Source organism: Arachis ipaensis, chromosome B10 (assembly GCF_059453495.1).
Source record: "Arachis ipaensis isolate K30076 ecotype BB chromosome B10, ASM5945349v1, whole genome shotgun sequence".
Lineage (NCBI taxonomy): Eukaryota > Viridiplantae > Streptophyta > Magnoliopsida > Fabales > Fabaceae > Arachis > Arachis ipaensis.
In genome coordinates, this window is record NC_142435.1 from 122,005,032 (window position 1) to 122,029,183 (window position 24,152).

Sequence of the window (24,152 nt, forward strand, 5' to 3'; positions counted from 1 at the left end):
TGATCTCTTATATATAATTGTACAAGATAGAAATCCATATAGCCTCTATTTTCTAATTGATTTTAGAGATACTCACATATTTTAGTGGATGTTTAAACTTTAATTCTGTTAAAAATTAGAATTAAACAACTAATAATGCGTTATTGATTTAGAAGAGTGAGGGTTAGTAGGTACTTAATAAAATAAACCAAAAATTAGTTGTTATTTCTATTTCTTTTTTGATAATTGCTCGGTGTCTAAAAAATAATTTTTAACTTGACAAAAAAATAAAAATTAAAAATAAAAAATTAATTTAAAAATATAAAAATAAATATTTTTAATATTTAAAATTTATTATAAAAAATAAATTAGACAAAAAACTAAATACTAAATAATAAGTACCATAGAATTAGTCTTCTACTTCTATCATGTAAAACTTTTTTTAATTTAGAGGAATTTAATTTTGATTATGTTAATATAAAATATTTTATATAATTATCCAATTATATTTGTTTTTCTGAATAATTATTTTTGTTGTTAATTTAAAAGATAATTTTTTTTACGTAACATTACCTAATTAAGTGTATGTATAAAAAATTTTTACGATGACAGTATATCAAAATTAAATTTAACTTAAAATTAATGCATAAAATGTTAAAATATATATATATATATCTTATATTTTTTTGACCCGGTATGTTAATTTAGAAAAATATGATACAAAATAAAAATTTTGATAAATTAAAAAAAATTAATGATTATTAAATCCGTAACTATATTTCAGTAGTTTAATTTAATTTAAGAGGGAATTAATTCCTGAATTTATCAAACAATTTTGTCTAACTTAAGGAAGAGAAAGTTTTGATCGGTTACATTGATAGTCCATTGGTGCACAGTGGCAATAAGGTAATTATGAGTAGTAACTTTGTTTGTTGCGGTAATTTAACCGCTGTTGAAGGAGACAGTTTTCTCTCTTGGTCCCCTCTGTGTGTTGGTCTTGTTCATTCGGATCCGGAAATAAAAGCCCCTCCCAAATCACCATTCTTGAAAATCATAAACACAATAAATAATAAAGAATAATGTCATCACCATTCCCTTCCTGCTTTCGGCCATCCCACACCCGCCGTAATTGTCCTCCACCACCGGCGCCACCAGGCTCCTCCAACCCCAACCTGACCACATACCTGTACCACACCGACACGGGCCTCGTGACTCTAACATGGTCACGCTCTATCTTAGGCCGCTCCCTCCACGTCCACGTCCACAACCACAACCCCTTCGATTCCCCTTCTTCTTCTTCTCCTTCTTCCTCCTCCTTTCAACTTCACATAAAGCCCTTCATATTCTGGAAGAAGCACGGATCCAAAACCCTCTCTTCCACCACGCGACTCTTCTGGAACCTCTCCAAGGCCAAGTTCTCTTCCTCCTTCTCCCCCGAACCCCACTCCTCCTTCTACCTTGCTCTCGTCGTCCACAACCGCATCGTTCTCCTCCTCGGCGATTCCCCCAAAGACGCCTACTCCAAGTCCAAGGCTCTCCACGCTAACAACCCCCACTCCCTCCTCCTCAAGAAGGAACACGTCTTTGCCGACACCGTTTACTCCACCACCGCCATTTTCGGCGGCAAGACCCGCCGTATTCAAATCGACTGCGGCTCCTCCAGGGATAACGACTCTGCCTCCTCCAAGCTCTCTTTCTCCGTCGACGGCGACAGGGTGCTGCAGGTAAAGCGCCTCAAGTGGAAGTTCAGGGGCAATGAGAGAGTTGAAATCGACGGCGTTCCGGTTCAGATCTCGTGGGACGTGTACAACTGGCTCTTCGACAAGGATAGTAATGGCGATGGGCACGCCATTTTCATGTTCAAGTTCGAGGCGGATGAACATGGCGTGGACAGGAACGTCGTGAATCCATGGGCGCAGCAGAACTGGAACTTGGGTTTGAGTGGCTCCTGCGACTGGGCCAAGATGTCATCTTCTTCCGTGTCGGTGGGTTCCTCCGCCGGGTCATTCGGCGGAAGCTCCTCCGTGTTGGAATGGTCCAGTGTGGAGGAGAACGAGTTGGTGGATCCCGTTGGCTTCTCTCTCATTGTTTATGCATGGAAGCGCTGATTCCTCTTCTTACATTGGATTCTACTATTCCCTTCTTGTTACTACGTTCATTTCAATGCTAACTGCTTAGAATTTTAGGCATTTTAGATTACATTTTTTTTTTCTTTTTTCCTCCTTCCCTTGTTGTTGTCAATGATGCGGCACTAACCCATTTGTTTCGTGGACATAAAGAGATTCCAAGAAATCTACTAGTTTAGGGTATACAGTATGATATCAGAATCTATTCCTAGATTCTGTCACTAACACATTCATTTCTCTTTTACAAGATTCAGTGTCACCAGTTTGAGGTTGTTCTATCTGATTCTCTCTCTTTTTGTTTTTGTTTTTTATTTTTCTTTTTATATATATATAAATGTTTGGGGCTAAGAGAACGAAGTTGATTAAAGCATATTACATACTACGATGGAAGGAGTTCAATTGAAGCGCATTATTGTTGCACGCTCTGAAGAAGAAAAGAATTAAGATTGTTGGTGTTCCTTAGGGTTGACGTCTAAAGAGTGGTGCTGGTGTGTATTCTAATCTAAGAATTGGATTTGGATCGGATCCAAGACATGTGAAGGTAGGACCGCACACCACTTGTGTTTTCTTTTTTTTGTTCGGAAATGGCAGCTAACTAACTTTGTAGGCTGTGGCCGTCAACTTGCTTGACCGACCTGGTCCATCAACTAGCTATAAAACAAATATGGGCACCATATAAATATTTAAGATTTTATACTTTTCAATTAAATATCAACTAATTGACATCGAACTCTTAGGCACCATATAACAAACGCCTTAATAAACTACCTTCAAAGATGATTTTAAAGCCATGAAGAAAAGGGTGCAGCAAGTTTAGCTAAGAATAGTTATTTCCGTTTGGGAAGGTAGGAAATAAAAGGGGAAGCAGTGGCTGACAGGAACTGCATAAGAAATGGCAATAGAAGCATTTGTTGATGGTGGTTGCGTACTTGGCTAGCTGTGGGAGTGGACCACCCGACATGGAGTTTGTGTTTTGGATGAAGATTCCTCTGCTTAGTGTATGTTGTGTCTTGCGAGCACCAAAGCGAAAATAGATGCCTCTCTGTTTGTTAAGCTTCTTAGCTTTTACTGGGTCAAGAAAACCTTTTCTCTATGTATTCATAACATTATTAATTAACCGAGTTTAGTGCTTGGTCATACGATAAAACTACCATGACTACCAATCTTTGTGGACTTCGTTTGTTCTTATCATCATCACAATTTAAAACTTTTAAGGAAAAGAAAAAAAAGTAAAACTTTTAAATAAATTATATTTTGTATATGTGTTGCTGGTTCATAGAAGATTAGAATTAAGTAGGAGTCGGTAAATTTTTTACGTTATTACTGTGGTGATGGCAATTGCGGAGAATGGTGTGGTTTTGACGTGGTTGTTGATAACTTGATATTGATATTGATGCCATAGTCAATCACCTTGTACATATTTCTAATAGATAATGCTATCCCGTAATTGAAAGTGAAAATTATACTTTTTATAATAGAAAAGTTAATTAAAAATAAAGATAAATACACATTTTTCTAAAAAAAAAATTACAATTTTTATTCTTTACCCAATTTTACTTTTTTTTATTAAAGAAAAAACTGCTGCTATATTCTTTCACTTTTTCGACAGTTTAAAAGTAGAGAAATAAATACAATGTATCAAACACATAAAGCCAAGGTAGGAACTAGGAACCATTTCATTTGTGGCATATCTCCCAAAACACGCTGCTTTTTGTTGCATTGCAACACTATTTCAGATACAATGACTGCGGAAGATTAATATACCAAGAAACACCCTCGTTTGATAAAATATAAAAATATTAAATTTCAATGAGAATATACGCCGACGATGAAGACCTTTTTTTTAACTGTGTGTGTGGATTTGTCATATGCTTCCTGGAACCCACATAGATATATCTAAAGAAGAAATAAGAAAAAAGGTTTTGTATAATATAAATTAGACTGAATAACATTCAACTCGTACCTTGGCGGGGACTTGGACCCTTTATTACCTGAGTAACAGACAAGAATTTATGACGGTTTTATTGGGGTGTAGAGGTTACAGGTCATTGAGTTGAAAAGGGATGTTGAGAACCCGAAAGCTCAATTAGAAATTACAATAAGGACGATAATAAAACAAGAGGCTCAAACACCACTTATTTCACTACCAAAGAAACCTTGGTTAGCTGTTTAATACAAATAAAGCTTGGTTAGGTGTTATGCTTTCACGCTACGTTGCACCATACTATATAATAGAGCTAATAAACGATAAACGAAAAATAGAATGCTGCTTACTCTGTTACATTACATAAACGAAACAAGGAATGGGAAAAGCTTGTGACCTATAGTTCTCTCATGTTTGTATATAAGAAGTATAAAAAAACACGAATTTGGAACGAGGCACAGAATTTGGAACCTCTCATTTAAAGCGTATATCAGAAACACGAACTAATGGGCTAATGGCACCATTTTGGATATTAATTTAAATTTGCATATTGTCATTATGTAACCATTTCTTCCGAGAATTTGATGAGTAGCAGCAACTAGCAGGCAAAATCTTTATAATTGAAAACCTACAAAAGATGAATAGAAGCAGGCCCAGATATGGCAGCAACTCTCTGCGCACGATGTGCTTCACTCCTATAAAGATCCTTCATTTCTTTTTTCATGCGTCTTGCTTCTCGCCGCTCCTCCTTCACAGCAGCCTACAAAAATAAACAGGCCAACCATTCCAGTCAAAGTGGTAGCAGACAAATATGCATCAAACTAGAATATATGTATGTTTTGCTCTTAAGCAGCAGCATGTGTAACTCCTCAGTGGCATGAATAAAGAAGACATTAAAGATTCAAGAAATAGCATAACCAGAGCTAGTGAAAACATGTTAAGACACCTTTCGTTCTTTTTTCTCCTCCTTTGTCTCTAGACCATGTGGCTTTCTCTTATACTCGATTCTTGCAGTGCTCGGCCCTTTAACCCTTTCAGCGGAAGTACTTTTATTACCGGGCAAGAAGTCTAGAGGCAGTTTCTCTTTTCCTCTAAGGGATATTAATTGACTAGAGGAACTCATGGCTGCAGACACAGTTCCAGCCAACTTCTTTTTCCTGGCTACTTCGGGTGCATCTATCTTTCTAGGATGGTTATCTAAAGTCGAATATGTTGAAACAATTGTCTCACAATCCCAAACTTCTGATTCATCGCTACTTTCTTCAACAAGTACAACATCGTTGTCTCCATCTTCTTCAACTTCATACACCTCGGCATACTCCTTGCAACGGCGAATCACATCAGCAGCACAATCCTCTTCCTCAACCTTTGGTCCCTCTTTATTCTTCAATATATCAGCTGGAACCTTATACTTGTCATCATTGTGTTCCAGGTCATCCATCATATCGTTGTTAAGACAGCACTTCAGCTTCTCAGCAAGGGATCCATCTTCTTCAGCCCCGTAATGTTCATAAGAATCATCGTCATCATCATTGTCATCAGTTCCATATTCTTGGCGTTCAAACTGTAACATAGAAAATACAAAGAATGATAATCATAGAAAAAAAGATGCATTTTACCAAAGACATCCTCAGAGCCAGAAACAACAAAACTCAACAAAGTTCATTAAATAATATGATCGAAACCAAAGATACAGCAGATGAACAAGACTGTAGCACGTGAATGGTATAAATTATGAATAACAGAACTCACCAAATCAAATTGTTCATCCAACAGGCGACGAGCTCTTTCCTTCTCATCAGCACAACCCACTCCAGTTGCACCATTTGCAACTCCACCCAAGGACCCAAGATTATATGTAACTCTGGTATGTGAAGAAACTTGCAATTCATGTGCATTGTTTTGGTTTCCATTTGTCATTGATTCTTCAAAATTCTTACCATCACATATATGTGCCTTCTCTTCTACATTATCACCATCTTCGTGGAGGTTCGCCCTCACAACAAAGTCTTCCTCCAAATCTTCAACATCAGAGCCAAACCGTGATAAATCACTATCGTCGAGCAAAGCTGCTACTTCAGGATCAACCACTTTCTGAACCCTTACAGTAGTAGTCTTCGATGCTACACTGTATATAGAATCTGGCTCGGGCTCACCATCAACTTCTGAGATTTGCAATCTTGAAGCATCATATGCCTAAACTCACCAAAAGAAAATCTAACTAATGAATTCTAAATTTAAGAACATAACCAACTCTTTAGAAAAGGTGCCCAAAAAACAATACAAAACAAAACAAAACATCCCTTGATGTTTAATCAGGGCCAAGAATAAGTTCTTAAACAATACAGTGTCCCACATCAACACCATTTAACTCACAATTCAGGCAATAAGATGGTTCCACTCACAAACACCAAATTCCTTAGCCTAGTTGAGTCTATAAAGAAGGGTAATGCCAAGACGTTTCATCAGTATATTGAGAAACTCACAATGTTCACAGAAACAAATAACAAACGACAGGATGCCGACATGGTAATATCTCATTTCCAGTGGAACTGAAAACCCATATAATAATAAGAAAGAAGTTTATTTAAAATGAAAATTTATCCTAGGAGTGTAGGAGTGAAGCACAAATTTGACTATCAAGAGTTTAGAATGCAGACCATTTAAACCAAAAAATATTATATTCTTGTTAAGTAGTATCTGAATGATCAATGTGTCAACAAATTCAGTCCAAAAAAAGTTCATTTTGCTAAAGAAATAGTACCAGAAACGCGTTTAGGGTTTCAACCAAAATAGTTTCAACTTCCCATTCAACTTGAAACCAAAAAACCTTCACATAAATAAATAAATAGCCGAAAAATCGAAATGAAAAAATCGAACCTTTACATCAAGAGTGATGTCTTCAACCCTGAACTTGGGGTTTTGATAATACGCAGAGCCACCACCAGCATTCTTGATTTCCCTCAAATGAATCAAGTAATTATACCCATCATCGGGGAACCCTAGTTCCAGAATCTCCCTTCTCACCTCCTCCGGAAGCGGCGTCGTTCCCGCCGAACCAATGAAACCATGGCTCCCCAGCGGCATAGAGCTCGTCGAGCTGCTGAAAGCAAAGTCGCCAGCATCGTCACCTTCGTCGTCACCGGGAGCATCGTCAAACACGGAATTTCTGTTGTCATGGTCGTCACTGGCGGAGATGAAATCGGCGGCTGGGAGTGGGTTGTTGTCAACCCGGACGAAGACACGGTCAGCACCGGGGGAGTTGCCGAAGGACGGGTCAGATGAGTCTCGAGCCAGAAGCTGGAATGTTGCGGATTTCTTCTTGTCGATGAACTTCTTCTTCCCCATGATGATGAAAATAGCAACCAGGGTTTTGAAGTGCTTGTAGGCTGTGGCAACGAGTATCTCTTCACTAAACAACACCAAAAGGATTTACAACAATCTTAGTATAAGAAGCAAAACCAAATTATAATAAAATAATATATAAAATTATAAATAATCATACAAACAGGTAATTATAATTAATTTTACATAATAACTTATCCATAATTTATCATTAGAAGTATTTTTAGAAAGATTTCTATTAACTTTACATATCACAGAAAGGATTGAATGATAGAAATCCTCAAACCAAAAAACACATAATCGCAACACAAAACAAGGTTCAATTCAATTACAAATTCCTAAACCTACTAAATATAAGAGAGCCAAAGCATATAACCATATTTAGTTTTTGGGATTCTAATCGATTTATCAGCATCATGGTTCCGATTTCTGAATCCAAACTAAACTGAAAATATATCAGCAACAACAACTAAATTGAATCCAATTTCAAACTCATAATCCAAATTAAATTGAATTCAGAATCACATCAGCATTCAACAAATTAAATAAATAATCCAATTCCGAACTCAGAACACAAACTCAGAATCTTAAAAATTAATTGGAAAAAGAGATGAAACTGAAGAAGCATTGGCCTACCGGAGAGATGGCGAGAGATGAGCGACGATGATAGAGTGAGCGCGGAGAGTGTGAGACAGGGTGTGCTCGCGGTGAGAGTGTGAGACAGAGTTACCTAAAATCAGAGGAGCAGAGACCACCCAGCAGTGATGGCGAGACACGACGCGAAGCAGGGAAGCAACAGCAAGACTGGCGAGGAGGCAAAGAAGCAGAAACGACGCACGGCGAGGAGCGGAGAAACGACGACCCACGGCCAGGAGCGAAGAAGCAGCCACGGCGAATGCAGCGAAGAGAGACTGAGTTGAGATACGCAGTGAATAGAGTGGGGGTTTCTGCCTTCGGCGATGGTGGGGGCGGGAGGAAGGGAAGTTACGGCGAGGGAGGAAGAGAAGTGAGCTCGGACAGAGAGGGGGCTCTGAAGTTTGAAGGTGGCTGCAACTGAGCCTCTGAACTCTGATAGGGTTTAGTTTAGGGTAGGGTTTCGTTTGGGAGAGAGACAGAGGGGCGGTTCTGTTTTTCTTTTTTAATTGAAAAATCGGAAATCATAAAAGAAAACGCCCGGTTCAAAAGGTTCACTAATTAACCACCGATCAATTTTTTCACCAATTGTATATTAGATAGTTTTTGGCTTCAATTAAATCAGTTAAAAAATCAATTTTCAATTAATCCGGTTGAACCACAAAAAAAGGAGATCCTTTTGAGTGAATCAAAACATTTTAATCTATTGACAATTAAAAAAAAAAAAAAAAAAAAAAACTGTTTATACTAAGAACATAGTATAACGGCGGTCGGGAAAGTAGCCTTCACCGTCTAGTGGTCCAAGACATTTTTCTTTCAAGGAGGCAACAAAAATTCGATTTTTCCTGGGGATAGAATACTACGAAAGAAAATTGATCATGAATTAATTTTTTAAAACCATGAATTATATTCTATTGTAAATTTTAAAAATATACAAATTAAAAATATTACATCGGCCAAAATTTTATAATCTCATCCAAATATAACAAAAACTCAAATAATAAAACAAATTTCCAAATACAAAGATAATATTAAAGTTTATCATCCATCATCATCAAAATCTACTAAAACTTGCCAAAATTTTATAATCTCATCCAAATATAACAAAAACTCAAATAATAAAACAAATTTCCAAATACAAAGATAATATTAAAGTTTATCATCCATCATCATCAAAATCTACTAAAACTTGTTGCAAATTTACTTTGTTGAGATCATCTTCATCTAACAAAACACCAATTAAATGTTAACACCTTCACAAAACTAATTATTAACAAATTAACAACTAGCACTAGACAAAAAGAACAAGGCAAATAAATCAATAACATAAGAAAAAGTTTAATAACACCTAAGAATATAGCAAAGAAGTGATTCAACTCAACAAAATAATAAAAACTGAAAAATAGCACCAGCAAGAACACAAACATAGTAACCTGAACAATTGGTATGATGTACAAAAGGATTATTACCTAGTACAAAAAAAAGTATAAGAACTAAACAATTAAATACAAAATTGAAGAATAGAACAAGAACTAGCAAGAACATAGTCTTCTACAACATAGTTATAGTTGTTAGAATTGAACCGATAAACAAACCAGTCAAACTACTAGATAATTGCATTATCAGTTCAACCGGTATATCAAAAGTTGAACCAATTAATCCAGTCCCACATAAATAAAAATATAAAATAGTCAACTTAGAACAACATATGTACTACAACAACAACAACAACAACATAGAATAACAATGAACAATATATTACACTATAAAATAAAAAATCGAATAATCTGGCAGTAATCAACAAGTTATAATCAACAAAATATAATCAATAACAAGTTTAGAATTCAACTCAACTATAATACAAATTCAACTCTAAATCCTACAATATTCCCATCATACAAAATTACTAAATCTTTCTCTCATATGCAATGAATTCAACTACTCATCTTCATCTTCATCCGTTTCAAATTTTTAAATTCAAAATTTTCAAATACTGAATTCTAGCCTCTCCAAAATACTGTATCTAATGGCTATCGCAGCATTCAAATCCACCATAGATCTGATCATTTCAATATCAGACACAAAACAAAGATAGATTTGGGGACATTTTTTAAATAGAGGCAATTTTATAATCACAAGAAAAAATTTTCAGCAATATAACATTAATCCACAAATTATAATAAACCAAATACAATCAACAACAATCAAAATTCAACAAATTCAGTTAATCAACATCATTAATGAATTCTTCAGTGGCTTAGTTAATCAAATTATAACCTGTTCGGTTGCTCGTCGGGATTAGATGTCGGTCGAGCATCTTGTCCAGAGCAACTAGAGGTGTGAGGTATCTGGACCTGGGCACAAGCTTTACGAGGGAGAGTGCTATCACAGTCGTCAGTAGGTCAGCGGGTGGGACCACTTGCAAGGAGTCAAGGACACTCCGATGCTGAAGTAAGCGTCTGAATGATGAGGCAGCAAATTAAGGTAAAAGATGACGTACCTTGGAGGAGGGATAGGTCCCTCCCTTTTTATACCTTGTACTCAGGTGGGCCCTCTTGCTTAGGCCCGTCTGCCTGGAAGCTTCCATCAACTGCCCAGGTCTTTCCCAGGAGGTGATGTGATGTGTGGGTCATTTTGGCTCGTATGGGTCCAAGACCCGTTGGGTCAGTAGTCCGCAGAATGGACCTCCAACCATTATTGGACGGGGCCAGAACAATTCTCTCAACGTGACAAGCCGTGAGGATCGTGGTTGGTGCGTTCTCCTTACTTGTGTCTTCTCGTGCAACTGTCTTCCCCTGCTCGTGACTCTATTTGCGAGATTCACACCTCTGGTGCGCGTGAGCTACCCTGTTAATTAGGGCGTCGTTTAAGTTTTCGTGCCTGGGGCATTAAATGCCCTTTATGATTGATTTGAAAGCAGAGAGAAAAGTCTATTTTACCATTGGCTTTTCGCGCTCCTCCCTCGACGGTTACCATACCTTTAATCATATCCCTTTTGCATTTCCTACTTTTCTCATAACAGATACCCCCACTATTGCCATTTCCCCTTCTTCCTCATTTGTGATTTTTTGCTTCTATCATTGGGTCACTCATGGATCTTGGCTCCACTGCGATCTTCCATTTCACCATTTTTGGGAAGGAAAGCATAAAAAATGGTACCTTTCCTTCTAGGCTGTGCAAAATCGGCGGATCTTCGATCTCTTCGAGTATTCATTCAATGGTTTCAAATAAACCTTCTTTAAGGTGAGACCAGCTCGGGGCCGCCACCCTTTTTGGCTTACTCTCGAAGGAGAAAGACGGATACTAATCTACTGGAGTTTCGGTGTCAATCCCAATTATTTAATAAAGATGACCTATGATAGATTAGGTCGGCAGAACCAACAGATCGCCGATGTTTTACAGGCGATTTTTGGTTCTAAAAATATGAATCCCCATCTCTTAATGGGTGACCGAGAATTCGATCGCAATTGTGTAGGTAAGATCCTCTCACCATTGGTTTTTTGTTTTACCGACTTATGCATTATTGTTTTGCTTCCGATTTTATACGTTGTTTAACCTCTGATTTCCTAGCTTTTCTTTTTGCTTCTTTTGTAGTTGGGATGGTTGCTAGGCACACTACTTTGACCCGTTTGATGACTCATCTCTTTCCAGGAGATGATAATGATGACGACAGTTCAACAACCCCTACCATTGAGCCCGAGGTTCATCCAGCCAGCGGGGGCGAAGCCCAGTCGCAGCCTTCGTCCCAAACAACTCCCGGTGACACTGTTGCTGGCAAAGCTAATTGGGGTAATGAGATCGAGGTTGAGCCCGAGGCGGAGGTGATCGTCACCCTATATCCCAAGAAGAGGAGGAATGACACCGGTTCGGGACAAGTTCTAACGGTGATGGAGAAAAACTTCGACGTAGGATTCTTTAGCAACTCTCAACTCTTCCCGAGCACTGAGAAATTCTTCCGAGAAGAAGACCTGGCCACCCAAGCGAGGTGGACGTACCGGAGCCTCCTCCGGATAGTCGTGATCGCTAGAAAGGTGGAACCCGTGTTGACCCAAGGCCAGGTTTTGGAAGGGAAACATAGGGCTGCCCAGTGGGATATCACCAACCTGAAGGCGAGGGGGAGTCCTTGAAGACCCGACTTGCCAAAGAGGAGAAGAAAGCGAAAGAGGCTGCCGAGGAGATCAACCGCCTCGTGGAACGAGACCTCACTCTCTCCAAACAGCTCAATGAAGCCCATGACCGGGCTGTCGCAGCAGAGAGTAAAGTGAAAGAGCTGGAGGAGAAGCTGGCAGGGGCCGTGAAGTTGGCAGACTCTGCTCGCCAAGAGGCCGCTACCATGAAGAAGAAGAATAAGAAGATCGGTAAGGATGCTTGGGAAGCTATCACCGCTATCGAGGAGGCGATCAAGGCTCAGGTCTCTCTCCTCGCTCCAGACTTTGACACTTCGGTTATCGGGGCCTTCAAAATGATTCAAGATGGCAAGGTTGTTAGCATCCCAAGGAAGTGATGTGTTTTATCACTTATAATTTTTTGTACTCTCTTTGAACTCTTTTTATTATTGGGCCGATGCAATACCACTTGCATGTGTTGAACAATTTTTCTTTTTTGGTTGTTGTCGGGCCGACGTGGTGCTCTTTTGAGCTACCGCTTTAACAATTTTGACTCTTGTAATTAGAATCTTTGAATTATTTTGGTCACTTTACCACTATGTTTCCTCCTCGTTTGACCGTTAAGCCGTACCTTGATGGATCTCCATATATCGTTGCTTTCAGGTTCCCGGGGTGACCAATCCTGGGAAACCGTGCTTATAACTTGGTAATAACGAGTGAATAAATCAAAGCAAAAATAAATTTCAAAATTAACACATAATCACTTTTCAATAATGGGCCTCATTAAAATCCCTTGCCGACGTCTCGCTCTGACGGCACGGAGAAAGAGTATCCCTTCCTTAACAATATATAATGTGACAAGTGATTTGATGAAATAAAGTAAATGAAGATAAATGAAAGTAGGAGATAAAAGAGGGACAACCGGTTTAGACGGGAGGTCGTTAAGCATGAGTAAAATCTCATAAGGTTTGTTGTATTCCAAGTCCTCGTGGCCTCCTTCCCGTCTAACCGCTCTAACTTGTAGGCACCCTTTCCGTGCACTTCTTTTACCATGTAGGGTCCTTTCCAATTAGGGGAGAGCTTACCTTCCCCTGGGGTCGGTGGACCGATATCGTTGTGTCATAGCACCAGGTCTCCTTCTTCGAACCTCTTGTTTTACACCATGCGATTGTAATGCAACGTTAACCTTTGCTTCAACGCCGAATCCGACAAGTGGGCCATCTCTTTGATCTCATCTATTAGGTCCTTCTCAGTCGCCTCATCTCTTCCACCGAGGAGTAACCTTGGGCTCGGTTCTCCAATTTCTAGGGGGATCACCGCATCGACGTTGTAAGTAAGTCGGAAGGGCGTCTCCCCAGTAGAAGATTGTGGTGTTGTTCTGTAAGACCACAAGATGGAGGCTAACTCGTTTTTCCAGGAGCCCATTCTGTGATCCAAGTGCCTCTTCAGCCCACTGAGGATGACCTTGTTCGTTGCCTCGGCTTGTCCGTTGCTCTGGGGGTGTTCCATATAGGAGAACTTTTGTTTGATTCCGAGGCCTGCCAGGAACTCCCCAAATTTCTTGTCGAAAAATTGTGTTTGGCTATTCGACACCACGACCTCTAGAATTCTCAACCTGACGATCACTTGTCTCCAAAGGAATTTTTGACAGTTTATAGATAATATGCTTCCCAATGGTTCAGCCTCCACCCACTTCGTGTAATAATCAATGGCCACAATGAGATACTTGACCTGTCTTGGGGCCACTGGGAAAGAACCCAGTAGGTCAACTCCCCATTAGGAGAAAGGTCATGAAGCCAGAACAGAGCTTAGCTCTTCTACTGATGTGTTGTGGAAGTTCACATTTTCTTAGCATTTCTTGCATTTCTTAACGAACTCCTGAGCATCTGCCATCATGGAGAGCCAGTAGTAACCAGCTCTAATGAGCTTCCGAGCTAAGAATTTTCTCCCAATGTGGTGTCCATAATATCCTTCATGCACTTCTTAGGACATACTCCGTCTGATCGGTCCGTAAACACTTCAGTAAGGGTTGGTTGAGCCCTCTCTTGTATAGCTGCCCCTGTATCACTCTGTACTTGGCGGCCTCTCTTCTCACAACTTTGGCTTCTTTCTCATTTTCTAGCAATTGTCCTTCTTCAAGAAAAATTTGTATTGGGCTGATCCAAAAAAGAGGTTCTTCTTGAGCTTAGGTCAAACAGAGGACCACCGACAGCTCCTTCACCAAGCCTTGGATGAGAGATCGTTTTTTTGTTCTGGGCTTGGTGCTCGCCAATTTTGACAAAAGGTTTGCTCTAGCATTTCTCTCTCTGGGTACATGTTGGACCACTACCTCCGCAAAATCCTTACATAACTATTTAGTTCTTTCCAAATATTTTTGCAAAAACGGGTCCCGAGCTTGGTATGTCCTGTTTACTTGTGAGGTCACGACCTGAGAGTCACTGTTAACTTCAAACTTTGCCACCCCGACCTCTTTGGCTAAGATTAAGCCACCAATCATAGCTTTGTATTTGGCTTGGTTGTTCGAGACAGGGAATTTGAATTTGATATATTTCTCATAAGTTATTCTTTTTGAGCTTTCTAGAATGATCTCGACTCCTCCGAATGCTTGGTTGGAAGCTCCATCTACATTGAGTTTCCACCGTGTGCTCGGGACCTCGAAAGCATCTCCAGTCATTTCAACCAAGAAATCAACCATTGCTTGTACTCTAATTGCGTGCTGAGGTTAGTACATGATATCATATTGAGATAGTTCTATTGCCCAAGTCATCATTCGCCCGGCTAGATAAGGTTTTTGCAAGATTTATCGGATTTCCTGGTCGGTTCGCAGAGTGAACGAGTGTCCTTGAAAGTATTGCCTTAACCTTCGAGAGGAGACTAATAGGGCATAAGCTAATTTCTCTATCCTGGCATATCTCAACTTTACTCCCTGGAGCACCTTACTTATGAAGTATATAGGTTGTTGTTGCTTGTTCTCTTACCGGACCAGGGCAGCTGCCATAGCCTCTTTTGTAACTGCCAGGTATAGCTACAAGGTCTCTCCTTCTTTTGGCTTACCAAGAACTGGTGGTTCTAACAAGATTTTCTTAAAGTGATTGAAAGTCTCTTCACAGGCTGGAATCCACTCGAAGGCCATCCCTTTCTTCATCAAGTTGAAGAAAGGTAGCGCTTTGGCTGCCGATGCGCCAAAAAAGCGTGATAAGGCCATCAGTCTCCCCGCCAATTTCTGTACGTCCTTCATGCATCCATGGCTTGTCATGCAAAGAACGGATTCTCACTTATCCGGGTTCGCCTCTACCCCTCTCTGTGTGATAATGAATCCAAGGAATTTTCCCGCTTCCACCGCAAACGTGCACTTCAGGGGGTTTAGCCTCATGTTGTACTTCTGGAGTGAGTCGAAGATGGCACTCAGGTCGGTTACTAGGCAACCTGGTTCGGCCATCTTCACCAATATGTCATCCACGTAAACCTCTACTGACCTGCTGATGTAATCCTTGAAGACTTTGTTCATCAATCTTTGGTATGTCGTCCCGGCATTTTTCAGCCCAAACAGCATGACCTTATAACAGTAGGTCCCCGCTGGCGTTATAAACGCCATTTTGTCTTCGCCAAGTCAGTGCATCGGGATCTGGTTGTATCCCAAATATGCATCCATAAAGCTCAAAAATCTGTATCCCGCCGCCGCATCTACTAAAACATCAATGTTGGGAAGGGAAAATGAGTTTTTGGGACATGCCTTGTTAAGATTTGAGTAATCAACACACATCCTCCATTTCTCAGTCGCCTTTTTCACAAGCACCACATTTGAAAGCCATGTGGAGTAGTCAAGTTCCCTAATGAAGCTGGCTTCTAACAAGCTACTCGTCTACCTGGCTACCTCGTCAACTCTTTCCAACAACATTTTTCTCCTTCACTGTGTGACCGGCTGGGCCTCCGACTTCACAGCCAGGCGATGTGACATAAAGCTAGGGTCTATCCCCAGCATGCCGGCTGGAGTCCAGGAGAAAAGGCCTCTATTTGCACTAATGACTTCCATCAGAGGTTTCTTCAATTCATGGGGGAGGTTTTGGTTCACCAACGTAAACTTATCCTCCGTATCTCCTACTGGAATTTCTCCAGGTCTCCTTGGGAAGTTCCTGGCAGGCCTCAGTTTCTCGTCAACCTTGGCGTCTAGGTCTGCCAAAAACACTCCAGCTGCCTCGTTTGATTTCTTTCTCAATGTTAAGCTAGCGTTGTCATAAGCAACTGCCGTTTTTAAGTCTCCCCGGAACTTGACTACTCCATCAATGTGGAGTAGTCAAGTTTCCTAATGAAGCTGGCTTCTAATAAGCTACTCGTCTACCTGGTTACCTCGTCAACTCTTTCCAACAACATTTTTCTCCTTCACTGTGTGACTGGGTTGGGCCTCCGACTTCACAGCCAGGCGATGTGACATGAAGCTAGGGTCTATCCCCAGCATGCCGGCTGGAGTCCAGGAGAAAAGGCCTCTGTTTTCACTAATGACTTCCATCAGAGGTTTCTTCAATTCATGGGGGAGGTTTTGGTTCACCAACGTAAACTTATCCTCCGTATCTCCTACTGGAATTTCTCCAGGTCTCCTTGGGAAGTTCCTGGCAGGCCTCAGTTTCTCGTCAACCCTGGCGTCTAGGTCTGCCAAAAACACTCCAGCTACCTCGTTTGATTTCTTTCTCAATGTTAAGCTAGCGTTGTCACAAGCAACTACCGTTTTTAAGTCTCCCCGGATCAATCCCATCGATCCATCGTTGGCCACGAACTTCATTGTAAGGAGCTTTGTGCAAATGATGGCCGATAATTCGTTGATGGTCCTCCTTCCAAGAATGACGTTATTAATGCGTGAGCATCTTTTCCTTATTTTCTTATTATTTTAGATATAAAATTATTGGCACTCTCTAGGGTTTGGATGAGGCCAATAAAATAGCATGTCACATCGTCAATGGTGAACGGGATGAGAATCCTTTTATCATCAGGTTGAGGATGGGGGTCTTCAATGATCTCATCATTGATTTGGTTGAGTACCTGTAAAGTCGGCGGTTATTGAGCTTGAGCTACAGGACCTTTGCCCTTGTCTCGGGCAGTAGGAGCATTGTGACTTGAAGAAGAAGCCATTGGTGTATGAAAGTAAAAGGTTGGTAATGGTGAAGTATAGTAACAGATGGGTAGTGCAGAGAACTCGGAGAAAAAGAGGAGATGAAGTTTTGAATAGAAGTGTAGAAGATGAAGTGATGGTAAGAAATTCTTCTTCAATAAGTAAAAGTTATTTTTGCCGTTTCGTATGAGGAAGTTCAAAATTTGAAATTGAGGTAACTTCTTGGAGAAGATGAAGTGGTGGAGAGAGAAGTTAAAAAGATAATGGGAAACGTGTCAGATGAGCGTGAGTAAATGAAGAAGAGTAAATTTTCATTTATGATTAATTAATGCTTTATGATGAGAGCATATTAGGATTAAGTGTTTTTCTCAAGATGACATTAAGGATAACACATTAATCCTAGGGGACAATTTGTTGATTGAAAACAATTTATTTTGAAAAGAAGAGGATTCAAAGAACCAATAAGTGTGCGTTTGCGACGGAAAGATAATATTGGAGGGGATGGCAAGGAAGTTCGAATAGGAATTTGTGTTGTGATTGGATAGCGAGCTGATCGAGATGCTGGATCGAAGGATCAAAGGTTCGAGGATTGTTTCTTTCAACGTTACTTTTTGTCCAGCAAAAGAAGCGGGAACAGTTACCTATGGATTAATGAACATGGGAGTTACACTTTAATTTGATTAGTTATGAATTTTTATAAATAGAAGAAGGCTCGAAGGTACAGGGGTTGGAACTTTGCTTCAAAAATTACTCACGCACACTCACATCCCAGCGAATTTCTGAGTCTGCTTCGAGTAAATTTTCTATAGGGTTCCTTCCACTTGTTTTTACTTTTCATTTACATTTTTTGCAAACTTTTCTTTTCAAGCAAGTTTATTTTCAAGCAACATTTAATAATCTTGTCCAATTTACACTTCAGTACTTTTATTTTTTCATATCAAAAGTCCTTTGATCTAATCGAAGGCATTTTACTGTTTTATTTAAATTTAATGCAAATCATTTCAAGTTCGGTCAATTTATTTTCAAGTTTTTATTTACTGTTTTTCAGATTTTCTTAAGTTCTTATCCGATCGAAAGGTCTTTGATGCACTTTGAAAAAACTGGTACTCGCAAAAGAAGAGTAGGTTTCGCTCCCAGACCATTAGATATCGAACCACCATCAATTTGCTAAAAATTGACAAAACAGATCTATAACATCAACTCACCACCAACAACCATAAAGGGAACCAATAGCAACATTACAAAAGATGGAAAAAATATTATAGATGGGTTATTAAAACTAGGAACACAAAATTAAACTCAGATCCGAAAATAGTCTACAATAAGAACTGTGGAGGGAGAAAAGGAAAAACTAAAGAAAACCAAAAAATTAAAAAACAATAACAAAAAAACCGAAAAAAAAACTTAAAATCAGAAATGGAGACAGCGGAGAAGAGAAAGTGAAAGAAAGGAAAAAGGAAGGAGTTAGAAAAAAGGAGAAAATTTTTCATATCTAAAAAAATCGGATACCAAGCGCAAGAAAATCAAAAAAAAAAATGGAGGAGGAGAAAAATAATAGAGAAGGTAGGTGGGGTAAGAAAGAGCAAAGGAAAGAGAGGAGAAGTATTAGAAGTTGAGAAGAGAAATAATGGAGGGCTGCTGCTGCCAAAACTGGGCGGCGGGTCGCCAGTAGTATCCCTCAAAGTAAAAGTCTTTTAGAAATTTTTTGGTGGGATAGAGAGAAATAGAGAGATCCAACCTATATTCCTAATTAAATCCTTTAAATGATAATGTTTAATAAACAAACTAAGTTTGTACAAATAAAATATATATTTTGGTCATTAATTTAAATATAAAAATTTTTATATCTTAAACTGTTGAATGGTTGTTCAGATATAATTGTTCATGTAGTATTATTACAATTTAAATTTCTTGAAAAAGTAATAATAAATTCGGTTAACACTTTTTTGGTATATGCAGTCAACACTTATTTTTTATTTTTAATATTAGAAAAGAGTGTGTGTTATTGTATTATGAAGATGAGGAGCGTATCACAGAATTGTAGAAAATAATTTAAAAAAAAAATCTGTCAGACTTATGTATCCAAAAAATTCCACTACAAAATCTGACCCACAGAATTTTCATTTTACATTAAAAATAATTCTCAATCTATCCATGCTACTGAATAACACATGTTATCCATCTCTAAAAAAATTAGCCCGTCAACATTCTTTTCTCAACAAAACTGTTGAAGATAAAGGATACTAGTTTTTATTCATTATTGTATTCTAGTTAGTTGGGCCTAGTCCTTTTTAATGTAGTCAACCAATTAGATAAGGCGTTCTCTTTGGTTTTTTTTTATTTTTGAAAATCTTCTACTTGCTACTTTAACACCTCATGATTACCACTGTCCAATTGAATGTTAAAGCCCATTACCATGAAAATTAAAGCGGAAGCCAGAGCACCTGGTCCTCTAAGTCTCATCCTCGGATATTATGCCTTCTTTGATTACATAAAAATCCCACCCCATTCCCCCGTCAAATCAAAGATAAATACGAGCATTTACGCATTACAATTTAAACAAGACTCACAAGTAACAACCCCTAATTCTTTGTTTTTTTTTTATTTAACTTATATAGAATATAAATAAAAATGAGCATTATAGAAACTTTTAGAGCATTTGTTAACCACTATGAAATATATTAACCACATTCAATCTTTAGACAAGTGATGTTATGCGTTTTACAATACAAAGACAAATCATGATTCCCTGCTTTTGCGTAGGTTGAATACTTGAATTATAATTTGACGGCCTAAAAGATTACAGTGATAGAATAAGCCTGGCTAAGATTTTCTCCGTGCTGTAGAGTGATTTAGACAAACATGTAGAGATAAAGGAACTCTTCATTCACTGAACTGAAGAAAGCAAGCATTTAAAAAATAACAGTGACAAAACAAAGCAACCATTACATAGTAGCTATAGCCACTATGGCAGAACAGAAAGATGGAGAGCAAGATGAACAATTTTCCTACCCTGTTCAAACCTAGGTTGCTCACATTTGACATAGTTCCTAAAAGCCCTACATATTCCAGAGACTTAAGAATTGAGTGCTGCAATAGATTTACTTTACTGTTAAGGTTGAACCTGAAGGAGCACTAATCAAAGATGAAGATGGTGGAAGGCAATGCCTTTGGCCACTACTTTTAATCACCCAACCTGGTGGCATAGAGACTTTGAATTGAGTGCTGCAATAGATTTACTTTACTGTTAAGGTTGAACCTGAAGGAGCACTAATCAGGGACGAAGATGGTGGAAGGCAATGTCTTTGGCTACTACTTTTAATCGCCGAACCTCGCGGCACTGATGGAGGATTGGAGGAACCCTCGTACCTGCTTGATTGACTCCTCATCTTCTTCTTCTCTCCTTCCTGAACCTTTTCTGATGTAACTTGTCGAACCTTGGTGTCGTTAAGCCCCGGAGGAAGAACACAGTTGCAGAGAAGACCTTCAATTTAAAAATCATAACATGATCGTAAATGCTAAATCCTTTCAACAAGCCCTCTTAGATCAAAATCTCACTCACATGTATTCAGGATTTCTAGATTAATTTTTAGAGATACGGCATATAAACATGAATCACACAAGAAGTGCATCTCAGAACATAGTATTTATGAGAATTAATCAATTAACAAGTGAGTTGATTCAAGTAAGAGCTACGAGAAAGAAAAGGTTAATCTGAAGGGTAAACTACCCTTTTGACATGTGAAAGATTGTAGTTCCCGCAAAACGACCCTAAACTTATAGGGACTGCCGGACTGGATAATGGTATTGTCATAAACCATTTTCCTTATCAATAATTATATCTCTAACACAACCCTTTGCGCAAAAACTTCTTTTGGATTTTGCGTGAATATTATACATAAGCTTTCATTGGCCTTATGCTAAAATTCATTCTATTAGATAAACAAAAATGGAACTTTAGACCTTTAGGTCATGCAAACATTGAAACCATGAATGCACTCCCCCCCGAAGCATATGGGAAAAAACACATTTAGTTATATCTCTGAAATCCAGAATGAGAAACATAGGATTTGAATTATCATGAGTCGAGCAGAAAATGAAATGCAAGAAGCATTGTGTGTTGGTTACCGAGTCTAGCAAGTCGATTAACCCATCTAGGGATAGATTTTCCGGTTAACTTGAGGCAAACATCGTTGCAAAAGTGGTTGCAATTCTTGGAGATGAGGTGGTAGGTGTTGCCAGAGTAGTGGTGAGCAAGCTTCTCCATGAAAGCCCTAACATCTTTGGGGCCCAGATCCGTTGTTCCTATGAATATCGATTTCCTGAAAGTGAAGCCAGGGCAGTGCCGTGGCTGAACCTCGAAGATCCCCGTCGTATCGTGCTCGTGCGCACCGAAACCATATTCGATTCCATGAACTGCTTGCAGAAAAAAACAGAATTAGGAAACAGAAATTGAAGAAAGAAGAAAGCCAAAGGTAGGGTTAGTTAGGAGATTGCCTTGAACACCAGAGTGATAGACACCGAGGCCAAGCCAATAGGCATAGCCGTTAATGGGAGTCAGATCGTACACGTTCAGATAAACCGGCACTGTGCCCGGTTTCTTCTTCCCCGGCACCGTCACCAGTTTCCGCAGCATAATTTCTCTTCTTCTTCGGAGGGAAAAATTCCAGAATAACTTGCTTTGTTTCTTCACCCAGCTTTCGCTTTTTTCATTTATTATTACTATTATTATATCGTCTCTGCTCTCCACAGCCAACTGGGTACCACACTATTATTCATCACACAGTTATATCCTCTCAGTTTCTTAAGATTTATTAGAGAAACAACTTTTGGAGGATTTTATTTCTTTGGCAAATTTATTATTCAAATGCCAAATATTTTTTAAGTTTTTCATAATTCTTTAAAATTTTAACTAACTTTTTATATGTACTATTATTTTTGCTATTTATATCTATTCATATTCATTTCAATAAATTATTTTAAATTAAAACAAAACATATAAAAATCATTTCATTTTTCTTTATTGTTTACTTTAAACCAATCATGTTACATGAATTAAAAAACTTTTCATCCACCAACCAATTATTGTATGGAGATGTATTTAGTATGCATAAAAGATATTGATTAATTTTATATCAAATTTAATTATTTTAATAATTAATTAAAGAATGTCTCTATATATATATATATATATATATATGAGTCTAATTTTGATGTATTGACAGTGTGAAATATTTTACACAGTCATGCGAGCAATTATTTATGCAATCAATGTGAAAAGTAGTTATTTTTGCTGGTATAACGTAATTGAATGCACGTGTAAAATTATTTTACAGTGATAATACATCAAAATTAAATTATATATATATACTAGCAAGACACTCGCGTTATGCATAGACAATACAAATGCAGTATATGATAAGATGAAGTGAATACGTATTTAGTTTTTTATTTGGTGTTGAAAATCGAAGAGCATCATTATGATTTAGAAAACTATATGGAAATTCTAAAGCACTTAGAACCGATTTATATAAAGAAAAAAAAGGATAGGTGAAGAAGTTGATATTATTTTGTTATCCCTGAGTAATGTTTTGATGATATGAATAATAGAAAAAAAAAATAGATGGCATATATTCTGATGATTGTGATTGAGTAAGATTACCTAAGTGAACAATATGAGTCTTAATCCCTTGTTGATGATAAGATATCTGATATCTCATGTGGCAAAATTTTAAATATTTAAAATTAAAGATTTTGATGTTCTCACTCGATCCGTAAGATTGAGCTAAATATAAGAAAATTATACATTATGATATAAATTGCAATAAGAAAATAATGTTGATGAAATGTAGCATTGTGATTGGCAATAAAGTCACAACAATGTGATCTAAGGAATAAATTGCTTTTTATGAGCAAAAATTTATGTATATATAAATCATGAAAGCTTTAAACAATACCTAATGTTGAATGCATTGTCATATATTTCTAAAGACTTCAGAGTAGACAACATTCTCAGCCTTGTCTGTGTTTTCATCATGAGCAATTAGAATTTTCAACCATTTCTTATTTGTCACTCTTGAGATGGCAACATAAAGTTGCCTGTGTATAAAAATAGGTTTTTTTTGAGTAGCAAACTCACGTGGTCCATGAATTATCCTTGACTTTTGTTTATTGTCATTACGTAAGAAAGCATCACAGAAAATTGTCTCCTTTAGAATCTAAATGGTAACCTGACATCTGACGGTGTGAGTGTCATTCTTGGAATAAAGACCTTATCGACACAGCTTTTGGAATTTAACAATTTTGCCTCGATGACTTTTTCTCCAAGTATTGTAATTATCAACCGCGTACCATTGCAAAACCCTGGTGAGTGATCAATGTTTCTAATATGCATATCAGGCAACCAACCTTTAGCTTCATTTCATGATTTGGAACCCCTAAGCACCTAATTATTGCTAAAAACTTCGGTGTGTGGATGGCTTCAATTGCATTGACACCTCCCTCGGAAACACATGTATTGGAACTAACATACGTCTTGTATTCATTGTTGTTCAATACAGTCAGGTAATCATTCACCTCATCTATGACATTAATTGTAAGAGCTAAAATCGCTCGACCTTTTAAGTGGCTTTCATTAGCCATGTTAGCAATGTAATAAGGATATATTGCTTCAACAATTCCTTGAATATGATCATTATAATCAGTGATATGGAATTCAAGCAGTATTTTTGTCATATTACATCCATTAGAGGTTCCTTCAGATTTTTAGTTTCTAACATGAAGAATCCATTTAGGAAACTGCTTTAAATCTTCTACTTGACTATCTGTAGTCATAGATTGCAATCGCATGTTTACGGTGAGCCTTAATATTTTATAATGCTGCCATAGGTATGAGGAGTTTAAAGACGAATTTACGATGTCTTGTCTTGTTCCTT

General features: G+C 38.2%; 5 protein-coding genes across 5 annotated transcripts; 1 reads left to right on the plus strand and 4 right to left on the minus strand.

The window, feature by feature from the left end:
• The first annotated feature begins 915 nt into the window (after positions 1-915).
• LOC107623940 (uncharacterized) lies at positions 916-2,383 on the plus strand. The gene has a single exon (XM_016326349.3). It carries the CDS (start codon positions 1,059-1,061, stop codon positions 2,085-2,087), a length of 1,029 nt encoding a protein of 342 aa, XP_016181835.1. The 5' UTR covers positions 916-1,058; the 3' UTR covers positions 2,088-2,383.
• A 1,952-nt stretch (positions 2,384-4,335) lies between these two features.
• Positions 4,336-8,508, minus strand: LOC107622998 (Low temperature viability protein). Its single transcript, XM_016325097.3, has 5 exons — positions 8,011-8,508; positions 6,910-7,441; positions 5,782-6,225; positions 4,976-5,593; positions 4,336-4,789 (listed from the first exon to the last, which is right to left on the minus strand). Exons 2-5 carry the CDS (start codon positions 7,375-7,377, stop codon positions 4,658-4,660), a joined length of 1,662 nt encoding a protein of 553 aa, XP_016180583.1. The 5' UTR covers positions 7,378-7,441; positions 8,011-8,508; the 3' UTR covers positions 4,336-4,657.
• A 4,190-nt stretch (positions 8,509-12,698) lies between these two features.
• On the minus strand, positions 12,699-13,622 carry LOC148581533 (uncharacterized). Its single transcript, XM_088492434.1, has 2 exons — positions 13,300-13,622; positions 12,699-12,795 (listed from the first exon to the last, which is right to left on the minus strand). The coding sequence occupies exons 1-2, from the start codon at positions 13,620-13,622 to the stop codon at positions 12,699-12,701; spliced, it is 420 nt and encodes a 139-aa protein (XP_088348560.1).
• Positions 13,623-20,082: 6,460 nt separating this feature from the next.
• LOC107623545 (deSI-like protein At4g17486) lies at positions 20,083-22,089 on the minus strand. The gene is made up of 3 exons (XM_021114875.2): positions 21,715-22,089; positions 21,346-21,633; positions 20,083-20,701 (listed from the first exon to the last, which is right to left on the minus strand). The coding sequence occupies exons 1-3, from the start codon at positions 21,851-21,853 to the stop codon at positions 20,454-20,456; spliced, it is 675 nt and encodes a 224-aa protein (XP_020970534.1). The 5' UTR covers positions 21,854-22,089; the 3' UTR covers positions 20,083-20,453.
• A 1,467-nt stretch (positions 22,090-23,556) lies between these two features.
• On the minus strand, positions 23,557-23,952 carry LOC148581534 (uncharacterized). Its single transcript, XM_088492436.1, has one exon. The coding sequence runs from the start codon at positions 23,950-23,952 to the stop codon at positions 23,557-23,559; it is 396 nt and encodes a 131-aa protein (XP_088348562.1).
• Between the last annotated feature and the right edge of the window lie 200 nt (positions 23,953-24,152).